Source organism: Ciona intestinalis, chromosome 5 (genome assembly GCF_000224145.3).
Source record: "Ciona intestinalis chromosome 5, KH, whole genome shotgun sequence".
Taxonomy (NCBI): domain Eukaryota; kingdom Metazoa; phylum Chordata; class Ascidiacea; order Phlebobranchia; family Cionidae; genus Ciona; species Ciona intestinalis.
In genome coordinates this window covers 4,708,849-4,725,717 of record NC_020170.2, presented here as the reverse complement: position 1 = coordinate 4,725,717, position 16,869 = coordinate 4,708,849, and the positions used below count along the sequence as shown (strand labels likewise).

General features: G+C 32.3%; 1 protein-coding gene across 1 annotated transcript in view; it reads right to left on the bottom strand.

Annotated features, from left to right (window-relative positions):
- The window catches only part of LOC100184290 (peripheral-type benzodiazepine receptor-associated protein 1), a gene marked incomplete in the record, with an annotated part of 33,188 nt that overhangs the window by 526 nt on the left and 15,793 nt on the right, over positions 1-16,869 (bottom strand). The window contains 24 exon segments of the mRNA XM_009860393.3: positions 1-38; positions 397-627; positions 782-993; positions 1,125-1,239; positions 1,386-1,481; positions 1,889-2,014; positions 2,468-2,586; positions 2,710-3,399; positions 3,458-3,552; positions 3,777-3,926; positions 4,410-4,627; positions 5,038-5,168; positions 5,693-5,859; positions 6,131-6,257; positions 6,447-6,686; positions 8,052-8,195; positions 9,393-9,522; positions 9,870-10,017; positions 11,519-11,640; positions 12,769-12,849; positions 13,131-13,325; positions 15,044-15,139; positions 15,557-15,751; positions 16,046-16,174. Coding sequence (XP_009858695.3) covers positions 1-38; positions 397-627; positions 782-993; positions 1,125-1,239; positions 1,386-1,481; positions 1,889-2,014; positions 2,468-2,586; positions 2,710-3,399; positions 3,458-3,552; positions 3,777-3,926; positions 4,410-4,627; positions 5,038-5,168; positions 5,693-5,859; positions 6,131-6,257; positions 6,447-6,686; positions 8,052-8,195; positions 9,393-9,522; positions 9,870-10,017; positions 11,519-11,640; positions 12,769-12,849; positions 13,131-13,325; positions 15,044-15,139; positions 15,557-15,751; positions 16,046-16,174 — 3,995 coding nt within the window.

The window sequence follows — 16,869 nt, the reverse complement described above, 5'->3', positions numbered from 1 at the left end:
AGCTGTTTTCCTTTGGAGAAAATTCCTTTGCGTTTGCTCTGAAAATAAATAAAGATAAATTAAAAACAATGTCAGTTTTGTATAATTAAATAAGTGGTAAATTGTAGCCAGCAGAGACCAAAATAAGAATACCAGTTTAAAGCCTAAGCAATATTTTGTAGCAATCTTCAGGCAGATGGCCCATTACTCCATTCTATAGGTCCTACGGTGTGGCACGCCATGGAACCTCAGATTGGGCTCAAGGCATATCACACTGTAGGATCTCACTCTTTAGACAAAAGTTGCCAAGCAGCAAGCACCCTATACTATACCATTGGTGAGCTGTAATGGTATGGCTCGCCATCGGACTTAAGACTTAAGCCAAAGTTAGCCTATTACTATGAACAGTCTACTTACACCATCTGACTTAACAGAACTTGTAGTACTACTGGTTGAAGTAACACTAGATGGTTCAACTTTTGGTGGATTGTTGATAACGGTTGCCTCTGTCATGGTTTCAGCAGATATAGTGGGCACTGGTGCGCTGTATCCATTCATCTCCGGTTTGAGGTGGTTAGATCCCGTATTCTCAGTCACTTCTTCAAGAAAGTTAGAGGGAACCAACCCAAAGCAACCATTTCTCTCACCCTGGTAGGAAATAAAACTTGACAAAATTTTAGTAACAAACTTCTGATAAGAATTTTTTTTGATAATAATTTGTAAAAAGTTAATTTAACCCGCTGACCATTTAATAATTTTCAAATGAACGAAATTAAGTTTATATAAAAATTAAAAAATTTACCCTGAAAAACCCGTCTTCATCCATGACCCCATGAACATGGATGAGGTCGCCGCTCGCGAACGAAAGTTCTGCTTCCGCATCAATATTTGGCGAGGACTCTTTCGGATCGTAGTCGAAGAGAGCCACGTATAATTTCACATCACTGTTAGGTGGCGCTACAGGGAGCAACTCTGAACTCAGCTCAGGGGCACCATCTTGTGTGAGGAGATCCGCTGTTAAAAAAAAAATGAATAATTCTTAAGAAAATAAAAAAGTTTCAAAATGTTTTCTTTTCTAAAATGCATTTTTTACATACTGTGTTAAAACATTTTTCTATCAAACTTTTTCTAAACTTTGTTTCTACCTGATCCATTGTGATCTGACAACTGATCATTATGACTTGATGTACGATGATCAGAGGACACAGATGGAAGATGTCCTCGATCAAATAACTCTTCCAACATCGTGTAGTCATCAACCTGTGTCATTGTTTGATAAAAATCTTTTAAAACAAAAAAATACAAAAAATAAAACCAGGCAAAACTCAAAATTGTTACCAAAAAGCCCCCAAAAATTTATCCGAGTAAAAATTATAAAACAACAAAACAGCAGAAAATATACTGACCTGAACTTCTGATACCATGTTACACGGGACATACCCACGTTTACCATTATGTTTTTCGCCCATATAAAACCCATCAGCGTCTTTTTCACCGTAAACCTGAGAAAAAATTAAACTATTGATGTTACAACAGTTTTAATATGAACTCGCAAACCCACTAACTATCGAATATTTTCCACAAAAATCGTTTTAAAAGAAAAATAGAAAAAGAATAGAAAATCACACTTTAAAGGTCACCAAAATAAATAAAAAGCTAAAAAACATTTTTTTCAAACATTATTTGTGAATTGAATGAAATATATGGCAGACAATTTAGGCAGCCCATAAGGGCCCACTAATTTAGAGCAATTGCCGTTAAGTGTCTTGCTTAAGGACGCATACCGCCACAATGGTAGCGCATACAGCCCAAGCCCGTATCCTCTTGGCGACAGGCATCTGCACTAACCAGTTTGCAATGGCGCTAAAATGTCAATACAGACATATAAGAGTTGATATATAATTCACACCTTGATTAGTTGTCCTTCGGTGAAAGATAACTCATCTTGTAAGCAGTCTTGGTTTGGTGACATGGTGTAGGGGTTGTAGTCATACAGTGCCACATACAGACTGACACGAGAGTCAGAAATATCAAGCTAAAAAATGTTACAACTTCAATTAGAGGTATAGGGACACCATTGGTGAAAAAATCAATAAAATAAAATTCACATTTTTTAGTCATGGGAAATCAGAAGGAATGAATAAATCAATGATTTTAAAATAAATAAAATTCAATAATCTAACGAGACAACCATGAATAAAATCTGTGAATGAGTTTTTGATAAAATTACCGTGCTACAGGTGCAGAGTACAGTATTGATTATTTGATTACAAACTTTTTAAATATTTTATCACCAATTGAAAATTTAATCAAAAATTTTGCAAAAATAAAAAATTTAAAAAAGTCATACCATTTTTATATTTTTTCATAGAAAATTCCTATAGTCAAATTAATCATAAAAGAAACTAATGGACAAAAACACTAAAATCCCAGGCCACAGTATAAGACTTCACCAAAACATAGTAGAACATAATTTAACCCAATGTACCTCAGTAATAGAATCTGGTCCACTTTGACTACTAAGTGTGCTACTTTGTACGAGTCGTTTATCCTGCACTGACCTCGTTCGGCGAGATACTGGGCTTAAATTACTTGCAGAGTCTTTGTCTATGACATAAAATAAAATAATCGGTTAAAAACCATTTTATATATAATATTTAAAACAAAATTAAAATTTAGCTATTTATAACAAAAATCTAAAAAAACTAATTGTAACAAAAACAAATCAACCTGAAAATTTGTCCTCGCTTCTGGGTTGGTGACTTTTCACCGTCCTCCCCCCAACTTGGAATGTGGGTCGTTTCTCCCAACCTTCCACCGGCTGTCTACGGTTAAGCGAGCTCGTTGAGGATGAAGAGCACGAGTCGTCGTCAGAGTGGACACGTCGGCGTGCAAGGCGGCTCACTGCCGGGGATTCTCGGGAAAAAAACGAGGGGTCAATAGTAGCTGAACGTGGGTCGGAAGGGATTTCTCGATTTTGTGACGATTTTTTCGCTGATTCTTTCTCTCGAAAGCGCCTCCTGTGGTTGTTTTCATCATCGCTGCTCGTGTCATGCGTTATTTCTATAGAAGGCACCACCGGGTGGGGGGGTTCGTCGTAAAGTTCGCGTTTCGTCTTTCTGCGAGTTTTTGGGGAGGTTCCTGTCACCAGAGGCAGCTGGAGGAGCTTTTCGATGAAACTTTCTGGGAAAATTGTGGGTTCGGAAATATCAGAGAAAACGCCACTTGATGACTTTCCTTGTAATGTTATTTCTATGAATGGAGAATAGCTTGGCGAGCGTATGCGGTTCACATCGTACCCAATTTGCGGGAGAATTCTAAACACACTTTTCATAGATATCTCACAATAATCATTCGCTGACTCAGCAATTTTGATTCCATTCATGAACACAAAATAATTGCTGATGTCATCAAAATCATCTGTTAAAAATAAGACGTTTTGAAAATAAAAATAGATTAATATTTAAAAGCAACATACCAGAAGTCCATGATACTTCGATAATACTCTCGGACTTGAGCGATATTTTAACACTTGATGGTGCACTTGGGGGTTCCACAGTGTTGGTAGTAAATCTAAAAATAGAAATAAAATATATGTAAAAATTCTTTAATAAAAAGTTAGATTAGGCCCATACATTATTTATTCTGCTACCTGACAAAATATAAACATATTTTGGCTTAGGTTTTTTAAACCAGTGTAACCATCTTAAACTGATTTTTTATTTATAATTTACATTTTTTACACCAAAACAACTATCTCAAACTCTGATTTTTGTATAAAAACAACCCAAACTCACCTGATAGGATCAGAGCCTGCAGCTTCATCCGATTGTTTATTAGTTTTCATACTCACAACAACTTCATACATAGCACCGATCTTCAATCCATGTATGGTGTGTTCGTATAATGGAGGGGTAACGATTATCTGACGCTGGTATTGGCTTAATCTGTTTAAAAAAAAAAAAATAAATTGATTAAAAAAAAAAATAAAAAAAATACATATATATATATATATACACAGTTGTGAGAGTTTACTATCAATATATAACTAAACGTAAAATAGAAGGCTGCAATACTAGTTTAAACTTAGTATTAATTTAGCATTATGTCAGTATACACTAAGCTATTACCTATGTACTTTATATAAAGAGAAAAACATTATTGATTGGAAAGTATTAGTCTTTATAATTGATATTTAGAAAAGTAAAACTTTTTAGGCTAACTGTACTTGCCTAAACTTTGTCCCCTATTGTTTTACTTTAAAACCATGATTTAGAACAATAGGACTGTGTAAAGCCTTTCGACCACTGTTTTAAATGGTTTTTAAATATAAATAAACACTTTAAATACAACCCAAACATGCGCTTTACCAAAAAACATGAAAACACAATTTTTTTACAAAAATATAGAAATACTTTTTTAAATTTTACCTGGTAACACTGCTTGTTACTTGTCCAATAGAAATAACATGTTGTACGTTGCTGCGCGTCGGGGTCCATGACAAACGAGCACTAGATGTCCCTAGATAGTCGACTCGGACATTATTGATCTTGTTATGCGCTGAACCGTGTCCATAATATAGGAAACAATGCATGGGGTCAGATCGTCGGTGACCCGTGACCGCACAAACACTTATGCAGTATTTTTGCTGCAAATAAATGTAACTATTTAAATTCTTACTCTACTGAAGATGGTTTTAGAATTAACTAAAATGTTTGAAATAATAAATAATAAAGAACTTATTTTCTGGTCAGTTGCAAAAAGCTGCGTTTACAGCTGTATAAAAGTTTAACTCAACCAAGACCAACTATAACTTGGTGTCCTTACATGGGTGAATTATATAACTTTAACATATTACAATTTCATTCCTCATGCTTAGTGACTAGCTAAAAACTAAGTATTAAGAACAAATGCTATAAGATTCAAAGATTCACAGAATTCATCACAGTTTCCCCAAATAGCTTGTAATAATAGTATTATTAATATTCTTTCTATACCATATAAAATAAATATTCCTATTATAGCATATGTAATAAACATTGTATATAATAAACATACCTTGTTATAATAAATGTTCTCCACCACTGCTTTGCTCTTGTTCCCACTAACCACAGTAGCCAACCTTCCATCCACCAGTATATGATAATCCTCTACTATTTCATCATTGTCAAGTTTCGGGACAACCCAACCTAAAAGTGAAGAGGCACACAATATATATAAGGATGGGGTAAGATGGGACATCTTTTCATTCTATTTTCTTGTCCCATTTGGTGGTAAGCAAAAAACATTTAAAGAATTATAAAACTTTATTTTCATGACTCCTGTATACCATTGTTGATTGTTTAATACACGAAAAACACAATCAAGGCATTTGGATATAATGAGCTAAAAGTGACATGTCACCCCACACTGTACTATATTCTAAATCTTTATATAGTTTTACATTGGTAGTACTACTATTTTACAAACAGTGAAATACCCAGCTTTTTAAAAAATGTCTTTTTTTAATTGTTAGTTTGTAACTTTATGAACCATTTTTAATTTGCTTTATATATATATATATAAAGGTTTACTCTTTTTGCATACAATGTCCTAAAAACTAGTCTAATAAAAAACAGAACAATGAGCAATAATATAGTAATGCAAACTAAATGTACATTGCTAAAATAAAACTAGCGTTCCATTTTTAAATTTAAATACCCAACCCACCCACCTATAATAAGACTGTGAGATAATTTCTTGTCAACTCGTAATTTTCGTGGGTAAGGGAGTACACTCGAGTTAATGGAATGGCAGTCAGTGACATCACTTGATTCAAGATCACAACTATTGGTTGTCACACTACTGCAGTAACTGTGGCTCAACTCTGATTCAACAGATCTAAATATAAAAGCATTATTATGATAGTGAATGTAACTTGCTTTATCCTCGTGTGGCCGGAAAACGACAGTCTTTATAGCATGGATGTTCATACACCTCATGCCAGCTTACGAGTTACCATGTATGTAACTTTGTAAAAAAGATTTTATAAACATATTATTGGGAATGCGAGAACACATTAGAGATCACTGGGTCACAGAAATTGCCAATAAATATCTTCCCCAAGGAGCAGGAGTATAGCTTTAGATCATTAAAAAATACTAAATCTTACCTGTGTTTATCATTTGAATGTCCTGAACTGAGCATTCTTGCATCACAATGAGGTAATAACCGATCATCCGGAACAGGTTCAAGAAAGTTTGAAGGTACGAGGCCACGTTGTCCACTCATTAATTCACCTGAATACAATTTTAAGGGGTCCAAATTTATTCATGGAAAAATTGATGCCAAACATATTTCTTCAAAGTTTAAATGGGGTGGAAGAACAATTAAAATTTCATTAGTTCCAATGAACTAAATCCTAGGTTCTCAAGCATTTCACTCATACAAAGTAGGTACTGTAACTAAAACACAATAAATTTTCTCACCTTCAAAAAATCCATCTTCGTCAATTTCCCCGCACACATAGACGTAATCCCCCGCCACAAGTGGGAGCTCTGCCTCCGGGTGCTCGTTGGGCCCCTCTTGTGGATTATATGTGTATTTTGCTATAAAAACTTTCAAACTTCCGCTAGCGATCATTTCACTGCGATGCACTTTGTCACAGCTTTGTGGCAAAATCTCATCTTCATAGAAATCTTCAATCTCTGTGTCGTCTGTCGTAGTAACTGGAATTTCAAGTGTAAAGATCACGACCTCAGTCAATCAAAGGTCAAATTTTAATCAGTCATACATAAAGCGCTCAAAACAACCTGTTATTAAACACGCAACAATTTTATGATTTGTTTAAGTTGACTTCAGTTGGAAATTGTTCAACATGGTTTTTCTAACTATATTATTGTGTACAGCAAAGCTCATTAGAATCTATTTAGCAACAAGAATATTAGACGAAAATAGCTACAATCTTTTAATAGGAATAGTCTCCCTTTAAAACTCAATCATTACTGCACTGATTTGATGTTTTACGAAACACAGTATTTTATACATGTATTACTACTGAACACCTTTTTGTATTCCAATCTTTGTAAAATCTATAACTTATACTACATTTCATAATGGACACATTTCCAATACTAAAACCATATTGATAGGACATATTATAGGACAAGGTAAAAACAATATTTCATACACCTTATATAGTCTGACATTTAATCCTTAATCTATAAACTTCTTCTGCAAATGTTACACAATGTTCACAGCGAGTAATGTACCTATGTATGTCTATATTGTATGTCTAAATTTTCCTATAACTCCAACTATGCATGTCTATATTAGCTGCCACCCTACACTAAGCCTCGACCTTCTAAGCTAATGGTGTAACATAATTACACAACCACAACAAGTTCCCTAAAACTTAATCATCTCCTGGCATCCTTACACCCGATTAGGCAATAGCGTTCTGCACAGGCAGGAATAGGCAACGGCTTGACAGTCACGGAAAAATCAATAAATGCCGCCAGGATTTGTAATTGACTCTTGTGGGTAATGCACGTGGTTCAAAATAAATGAGACACCAAGGTCTAAAATTGCATCGTGGTAAAACCAAGCAGCTTTTTTTTGCATTAATATTTATACTAATGAATAATTAAACATAAAAAACGTCGTCGTTTCCAATTCCCAGGTGTGTTAAACCGGTAAGGAATGATGCACTATACAAACTTTAAATATAAACCATTGCTCTACTACTTTGACTAATTAATCTAAACATGTTTTCTAACATTTTTATGCTGCTGTACGGCGCCAAACATGAAATAAAAAAATAGAAAATTTGGGGCAAAAGTAACATTTAATATAAAACTTGAGAAATTTATCACTGCTTTTGTTTGGTTTACACAAAGTTTTGCTTCATTTTAAATTTTATACAGAGCTTGATGTTTAAAATAATATATTAAAAATAATTACTCCCAAATAACTTTTCAAAAAATCACTTACAACAAATCAATTTAAAAAAAATTACGCACAAAAAAAAGAAAACAGAAATAGATTTAATACCATCCACGAATAGATTATATCTCAGTAATCCACTCTCCTACCTTGTGGTACCATCCTGAGTTTTCCTTGTGCCAAATCTTGATGACTGTGATGTGACGCGACACTGTCGGATGCTCGGCTATCTTGCGAGGGCGTGCGACGGTGCACGGGGTGCTGGATCATGTTGTTGTTGTTTCGGTTTTCTGCTGAAAAAAAAAACAAAACTTATCAACAAAGTAAAAACAACAAAAAGAACATAAAAGTTAGAACAAAACAGACATTTTAGAAAAAGACATAATTATATACCTATATACAAAAAAATAATGTTTTTTTACTAAATTATAGTTTGGATATAAATCCTGAGTGGTGTTATATACTCCAAAAACCAACTGGTGTTATATACTCCAACCATTCAGTTGCGGAGATATAGCAGAAACGAAAGGTGACCACAATCTCATTCCTTTATTATTAATAATTAGAAACCTATTTGCATAGAAGTCACCATCTGTTTGGGTGGCTTACAAGATTCAACTAAATTCACACCGTATTAAAAATGGCAGAAATAAATCAATAAATTGTACATTTAATATTGATTTACATTTAACATAAAGGTCAAGTTGTTTTTAAACAAATCTATTCTGTTTGGTTCAAATCTGGTGAAACCAAAAAACGAAAAACACAATTCTGTTTTTAAATTGTTTTTTTTAAGAAAATTGTTTCAAAGGTAGTAAAATATAATTAAGTATTTTTTTTTAAAAGTAATAAAATTTAGTTAAATATATGTATATATACTTTATTTTATATATATATATTAAATTCAATTAAATATCAATTTTCGAAATCACTTTATAATGCCTGATAAATTTGTATTTCAGTCAAAACCCACTTTTTTAATTATGTTTTTTTTCCAATTCTATATTTCCACCTACACACAAAAGGTGTGACTTTTAGGAAGATTATATCTAGATCTTCAAGTTTTATAAAAAAACCTGAGTATGATCCTTTTGCCATATTCCATATGGATCTAAAGTATGCATAAGCAGCTTAAGCATGCATAAGGCATGACTTTAATATTTTTAAAAGCAGAACAGCATATATTTATATCCTTTAAAGGCCACTGTGGTTTAAAAGTTTGGCTATAAAATTCATACATATGTTATATATATATATATATACATTAAAAGTTTTTTGGTAGAATTTTTTGGTCCAAAATTGTTTAAAAGGTCACCATCGATAGAAAACTTGGGAACACCAGTCCTTTAACACAAAAAAACAAAATACCCAGAAGAAAACTTTCACAATTATAATACACCTGGTGGTAACAACATATACGCATATCACTAATTATCTAAATGCAAAACATAAGCTGTTATTTTCACGCTTATTCACGCAAAGAGACTCACCACGATTAGCATTAGGGGAGTGAGAATCTTTTTCACGTGACCACTGGATAAGTTGAGATATTTGTTGCTTCATGTTCTTATTATTCATGTCTTGTTCTCTGCATTGAGCTTCCAACTCATTCACTTTGGACTAAAAAACACATTAAAAAAATAAAAAAAAGGATTAAAAAAATAAAGATACCAAAAGTATCACATTTCTATTTTAAGTGGGTAGGTCCTACAGCATGGCACACCATTGGACCTGAGATTTAGGCCAGAGTTGGCCAAATGCCCCAACACCCAGGGGGTTACTCTTTTTAAAAATCTAATGGTAAATGATTTGAAGTTACGGAGTTATGCCAACATGGTTGTATACACTTTTTTTTGCATAAAAAATTATTTTATTTGTCATCATAAAAATTGTTTTTGCGAATCCAAGATTTCGTAAAGCTGTACATCAAATAAACTTTATTATATTCATATTGCAAAAAAACTGACCTGTAAATGTTGTAAAGTTTGTTGGTAGTCTGCTACGACAGAATCATGCTCGGACTTTAAATTACGAACTTCCACTAGGTGATGCTGTTGAGATTCCATGTGTTGTGATTGCAGAGATTTAAACGATTCTCGAGTTTTGTCAAAATTTCTAAAAAAAATAGTTTTCTATCTATGTAAAATTGAAAAAAAAATTATATATATATATATATATTTATATTTTTACATTTTGTTTTCGTAAAATGGGAATAAGAATACATTTTGTAAAAAAAAACTATGTTAAACCTAAATGTAGCCTATATATTTTTCCAAAAGCCATTTATAATACCAAAATGCTAAACAATAAAAAAGTAAAAAAGTGAAAAACAATGTGGAAAAAACAAGATAGGCAGATATAAATATTTGAACAGGGCATAGGTAGCCAATTCATCAAACAGGGAAACTATACATAACTGAAAGATAAATGTATTGATAAAGTATATCCTTACTATGCAGAGACATTCAATTGATTAAGACTCACAAAATATAAATCACGTTAAAATCAATATTTTAAAGACTGATTTGCCAAAAGTTTAAAGTCAATAACTCTACTTTCTAAACTGAGCTGAGTAGTTGTTTAGACTGAGTTTTAGAACCAACAAAAAAATTCCTTCCCCATGCCACCCATGGAGAACACACAATAAAGCCTTTGTAATAAATGAAGCTTAGAGCCATAAACTTGTTAAAACAACATCAGCAATAAGCTGAAGTCATAAAATATAAATTTATCCACCAAATACTCCCAATGCGGTATATACATCTGCTATTAATAGCAGATATAAAATAATAAATACATAAAAACAGTTTTAAATATAAAGTAATAACATTTTTAATGTTTATTCTATTCCATTCTATGTGAGGTCCTACAGCATGGCATGCCACCTAGGAATTAGGCCAGAGTTGTTGGCCAATTCTGATTTTGGCTACAGAATGGGCCATTTATATTAAAAAAAGAAATCTACTATTCCTCATGGGTAAGGTCCTGCAACGTGACACCCCATTGGGCCTAAGATTTGGGCCAGGATTGCTCCAATACCCTTAAAAAACATTTCAACTTTGTCCCTACTAGTCTTATAGGAACTGAAATTTACAAAAACAAGGTTAAATTTAACATTTTCACCACTGAATTATTCATTGTAATGCTATTAAATATGTGTATGTTGCCACAATTAGATAAATTGAAGATCAATATCTGACATTCTCCTACTTTTTGGTATGGTTAAAGCAAAATTTTCAGTTTAACAAGGTTATGTTTTTATGATGTTGTTACACAGAAATTTTTTTTATGGTATTTTTACATGTATTAAAATCTATGGACAAACATAGGCTGTTACACCATAGAACTTTTGTTTCATTGTCAGTTTAAGTTGAAAATAGGTCTTGACTTGGTGGTTTGGCGATTGATTCATTACAGAAGGCTACTGGGTTTGATGCTCGATCATGATAGACATATGTGTACTTGGTAAAATTGTTCCTACCAAGTAGTCACCAAATAGGTTTTCACGCTGTTGGGTGCCGGAGTAACGGCCAAACTCTGGCATAAATCTTAAGTACCATGGGCGTGCCATGCTGTGTTATATTAAAAAATAATTAAAAAATTATAATTCACTCACTTTATTGTTGTCTCCATATCAGTAATGGTAGAAGAGAATTCTCTGCACTGTTGAACTGCTTTATCTCGCTCTTGAATTGCAACAGCTAGTTGTCCATGTACTGTATTATACTCCCACTGTAACTGTGTTATAAAATATAGTTATATTATGTTACTTCTGCTACCAGGCATAATGTAAATAATCTTTTAGCTGTCCATTTGGTAAAAAAACAGAGTGTGTAAATACATTCCCTGATGAAGTCTTGCCAGATGGCAGACAAAACATCGAAAATACGCTACATTTTTTTACCAGATAGACTGCTAAAATAAAAACAGTTTTTAGATGCAAAACACAAGTTTTCTGGTCCGCTTTAAATACAAACATGACATGTCACTAAAAGATGGTTTTAGTTTTTAAACTATCATGTTTATATCGAAAATAAAAACAGATGAAATTTGAATAAAAAAAACTGTAAACTCAGATAAATAAATTCAGACAAAAGGGAAATGAACTTTATTTTTGGGCTGCCTCACCAATTACCATGCTTATAATATCCATTAGGGCGATATTTTAGGGTAAAGCACGTCTAGACTTTAATGGTTTGGCCTGGTTTTACCCATTACCTCCAATTTGGCAAATTGCCCCTAATGTTATTCCATTAGTAATAGCTGCCTAAAATCTAAATTATTTAAGTGATACCTCAAGATTTTAAATTTGGTGAAAAAAACATGATGTCACCTTTGCTGAAAAGATGGGCACTTTTTCCCTCACTCAAGTAAACTGTAATCTTGTAAATGCCTTTTATTTTTAATCCTGTTATAGTTTCGTCAAATATATATGTTTGTTATCTAAATATTTGTTGTAAAATTCCGTTTTTTTTATTTCTTTCTTTTTTTAACTTCCTGTTTGTTTGCGTTAGTAAATTTCAAGGAGCGCAAAAAGAATTGATTTCGTGATTAATATTTCTTACTCAAAATTTGTCTTAACTTTATTAGGATGCACAATCTTGGGTGTAACTTAAAAAAAAGGCCAATTTTAAGCAAAATAAATGGTTGAGCATCTTTTGCATTGGTTGCTGTTAAGTAAGTCATCAAAATTTGTAATGATGTAATAACAACTTGCATATTTTCTATTTTTAACTAGAACTTAGACACATACTGCTCTTGGTTCGGCATGAGTCCTAGGATTTAGGGCTTGACTCATTAGATTACCTTGCAAAATGTGACAGTAACAAAAGGTCTGGAAATGTATTAAAATTACTTTTAACTAACCTGTTCATGCAGATGTTTAAGCTCCTGGTATTGAACACTGATGTCGCTCGTTTCAATCTTTGATTCTCCAAGTTGAGATTCCTGTACATGTAGATTTATATTTCACAAATTTGTTAATAAGTTTGGTTTGATACCTCAAGCAATAAAATCTTTTTTTCAGATTATTACAAAATTTACAAAAAAGCTTGAAAAGAATAAGATATTTCTAAAAAAATCATTTTATGAATTTTTTTTTTTTAAATGTAGCAATTAAAAAAAGATAGTATACTCGCAAACTCCATATTTCTAAAGTAATTCAAATTTCAAACAACTTAACAAAGGTCGAAAAAACTTTCCCAGCCGAAAAAAAACTCTCAACTTACCAAAGCTGATATTTGTTCTTGAAAAGCTCTGTTTTCTTCTTTTAACTCCTCGTTTCCAGAATGATCTTCGGACTTCTGCTGGAGATTTTGTAACTCCGCCTCCAAGGAAGAAATTTGTCGACGGAGATTCCGGTTCGAGGTTTCTAAGATCTTCTGACGAGCGGTGACCGGAGTAGACAGGGATCGAATCACAACCTGGAGAGATAAATGTCAATCTTTAAATAACCTTCCAACGGCTTATCTGATATTAAACCTAGCGTATCTCTGACAATACCGGAAGATATGTAGACTTCAGAAATCCACTACTTAAAATTTTTTATTTGTATAATTATTATAGTGGGGTGGGGGAAGATGGGACACCTTTTCAATCTATTTTCTCCTCCAATTTTGTAGTCAACAAACATTCAACGATTTTTTATAAAACTTTATCCTCACGGCTCCCATAGACCGTTGTTAATTGTTTAAAACACGATCAGGATATTTGGTTATAATGTGCCAAAGGTGTCCTATCTTCCCCCACCCTACTATATGTTAAGTAATTGTTAAAGAATTGTAGTAAAAATTAGTGTTACAAAAATGTTTAAACAGTTATTGCAAAGATATTTAGTGTATTGAAACACAAACATAACATGTAAATTAATCTTGCCTATTATTTTGAGGCACTACAATAATCACCAAAAGTTGAATCGCTTAACCATTTTAGCCTAAATTTTTTAACTAAAACCAATTTATAAAAAAAATCCTAATTTTGCAACTGAAAATTACGAAAAATTAAATAATAAAAAAAATATTTTAAAACCTTATTAATTCGTTTTAATTTTTAAACTAAAAGTTACAAAAAATCTAAAATTTAACACATAACTACAAAATTTGCATCTAAACTACTACCACAAAATTTTCAAACATTCACATTCAAATTGAAGTGCTGAAAACTATGCTGGACCAGACTGGCACGAGCACACTGATAAAATATTTATTAACGCTGCTTCCCCTTTTTCACCCGTATTAATGACAGGCATCTGGTTAATGGAAGACTGATGGATAAATAAAGCTGAGAAAAAAATAATGAATATTGATTTTTAACAAAATCTTATCAATGGTTGAAATCTTGGCAATGGTGATAAAGGTGGAAAGATTTTATATCCGTAACAAATTGAATTGAATATTAAAAGTTTTTAAAGCATTTTCTAAAAAGTTACAACTAATTTTTGTAAAGTGACAACAGTAAGAAAAATAGATTTTATATCCGTAACAAATTGAACTAAATATTAAAAGTTTTTAAAGCATTTGCCCTAAAAAATATAAGTTATTTTTACAAAAAAGTTTGTTTTATACAAATATTCTTGTTAAAGTAAGCTCAAATTTGTGTTAGCACTGCGAGTTACCAGACAAATAGAGCGGTCAAGTTAGCTTGATTTTACCGTGTAATATAATTAAGAATGATTTTTTTAATTTAATTATTTATGAAGTTTTAACGCAGATGTCCCACTGATTGGTGTGAGCATAGTAGAACATGCACCACTAATTTAACATTGAATTGAATTTTAATTAAAGTAAAAATGAAGATAAATGGGAATACAAATTAAAGTTAACATGACATGCTTTAACATGGAATATCTAAGCCACAATTCCACAAGGGAAACACAATGAAGGAGCTTATTAAAGAATGCTAAAGATACATGCCATACCTGAACATTCTATTTTAAGCAAATATATATATAGCAAATTTTTAGTATAAATGTATTATGTATGAATGATCAATTGTACCATAAATAAAAAAATATTTTCACCATACTAAATTCAGCAGATTTTTGATAGCGCTTTTAATATTTAAAGATTCTTTTTTATTCAAACTCGCTTTTGCATTTTGTACAACATATACATAACAATTCGCATTATAACATATACGTTACCTTATTACTTGCAGCAGCTGCCAGCTTCTGCAGTTTCATCATCTCCAGTTGTTTTTGAACCATTATATTTTCATCTCCACTATCGTTGCCTGCATTCTGAAAATGGTACATAATAAAGTAAGAATTTATACAAAAATTTAACTCCTGCATGTACGGGTGATGTGCAAACTCAGGTTTAAATTTCAAGTCACTCTACAGGACCACAGCCACGTAGAATAGAATATTATAGTAGGGTGGGGGGAAATGTGACACTTTTTCGTTTAGTTTTTTCTTTCCATTTGGTAGTAAACAAAGAACATTCAATGAATTATAAAACCGTATCTTCACGACTTCCATAGACCGTTGTTAATTGTTTAAAACACGATGCGGCTATTTGGATATTATGTGCTAAAGGTGTCTCATTTTACCCCACCCTACTATATATTAAGTTCCATCATCCAAATAGAAGCAATAACATCTTATACATAGTAGATCATTATGTGAGGCATTCAACGAAACTTCAATCCAACTCACTTTAACAAGTTTTTCTCTCCGTGTTTGTTTCATGGCAAGCTTAAGATCAGCCAGCTGGGCTTGGGCAGTTCGTAGTTGCGTCTCACACTCGTTAAGTGCTCTTGAGTGTTCAGTTTCACACCGCACACGGTGGCGCTGGTGAGATCTTTTTTGCTGCTGTAGGTCTTGGTTGACGGATCGTAAATCTTGCGATTTCTAAAAATTAAATTGAATGATTTTTTTTAAGGAGGCATTGACAGTCGCTATAATAACACGGGTGTTCGTTATACCAACGTGCCCGCTTACAAGTTACCTTATATTTAACTCTCTTTTTTAATGTATGGCTGACAATTTAGCTGTTCTACATGTCAATTTTAAATGGGTAGTATATGTGAAACTGATATATATATATATTTGTAAAAACCTACTATTTAAAAAGTGTAAAAACGTATAAACACATGAAAAATTGTATATATATATGTGTGAAACACTAAAAACAAATAGAACTACCTTAACATTTTGCTCTTGCAGGGATTTTGCTTTTTCCTCCAATCTTCTCGCAATCGCTACAAGTTCCGTGTTCTTCTTCTTCAGATCGATTATCCTCTCCTCGTATTTTAACTGACGATCCGTACGTGGCTGGAAGATTTGGGTTAGGTGGGTTAGTTATAAAGGAAAATGTCTTAGTCTAGGAAATATATATTTACTGTGTACAACTTATGGTTAAGGTTTTTTTTGGGGGTGGGCGCATACAATTTTAAACTGGATTTGTTTAATTTTCTGCTGTATTTTAATATATATACAGTGTAAAAGATTATTAATGAAAATTAGGAGAATTTTAGCTATTACTGCAATACACTTAATTACATCACTGACACTTAATTAATTGGGCAAAGAGACAAAAAAAGTGCCACTGTTTAACTGGCAGGGATTGTAGCAATGTTGCACACAGCACATAACTTTAACAACATAAAATGATTAATTACAAGAAATAACCCAAAATAGGTTGAATTAGTATTGAAAATCCCAAAGCAAGTAACACAGCAATGCATTAAGTTTTGTGAATAGTAATTATTTTCATGCATAATTATATAATATAACAGAACAGTGATTTTCTACCTGATATGTAGAAAGGCATATGTAACTATAAAAAAAAGTTTACATAGGAGTTATTAAACATAATAACCGTTCCGTGTTTACTATGTTTTATAGGAGTTTCTTACCTTAAAAAGTATGTGGTACAAAAATGACAAAGGAAAGTTTACGCCAAAAACTCGTTTAAATAAATTATGTGGTAAAATAATAAGCCATTTATACACATACTAACTATTAGT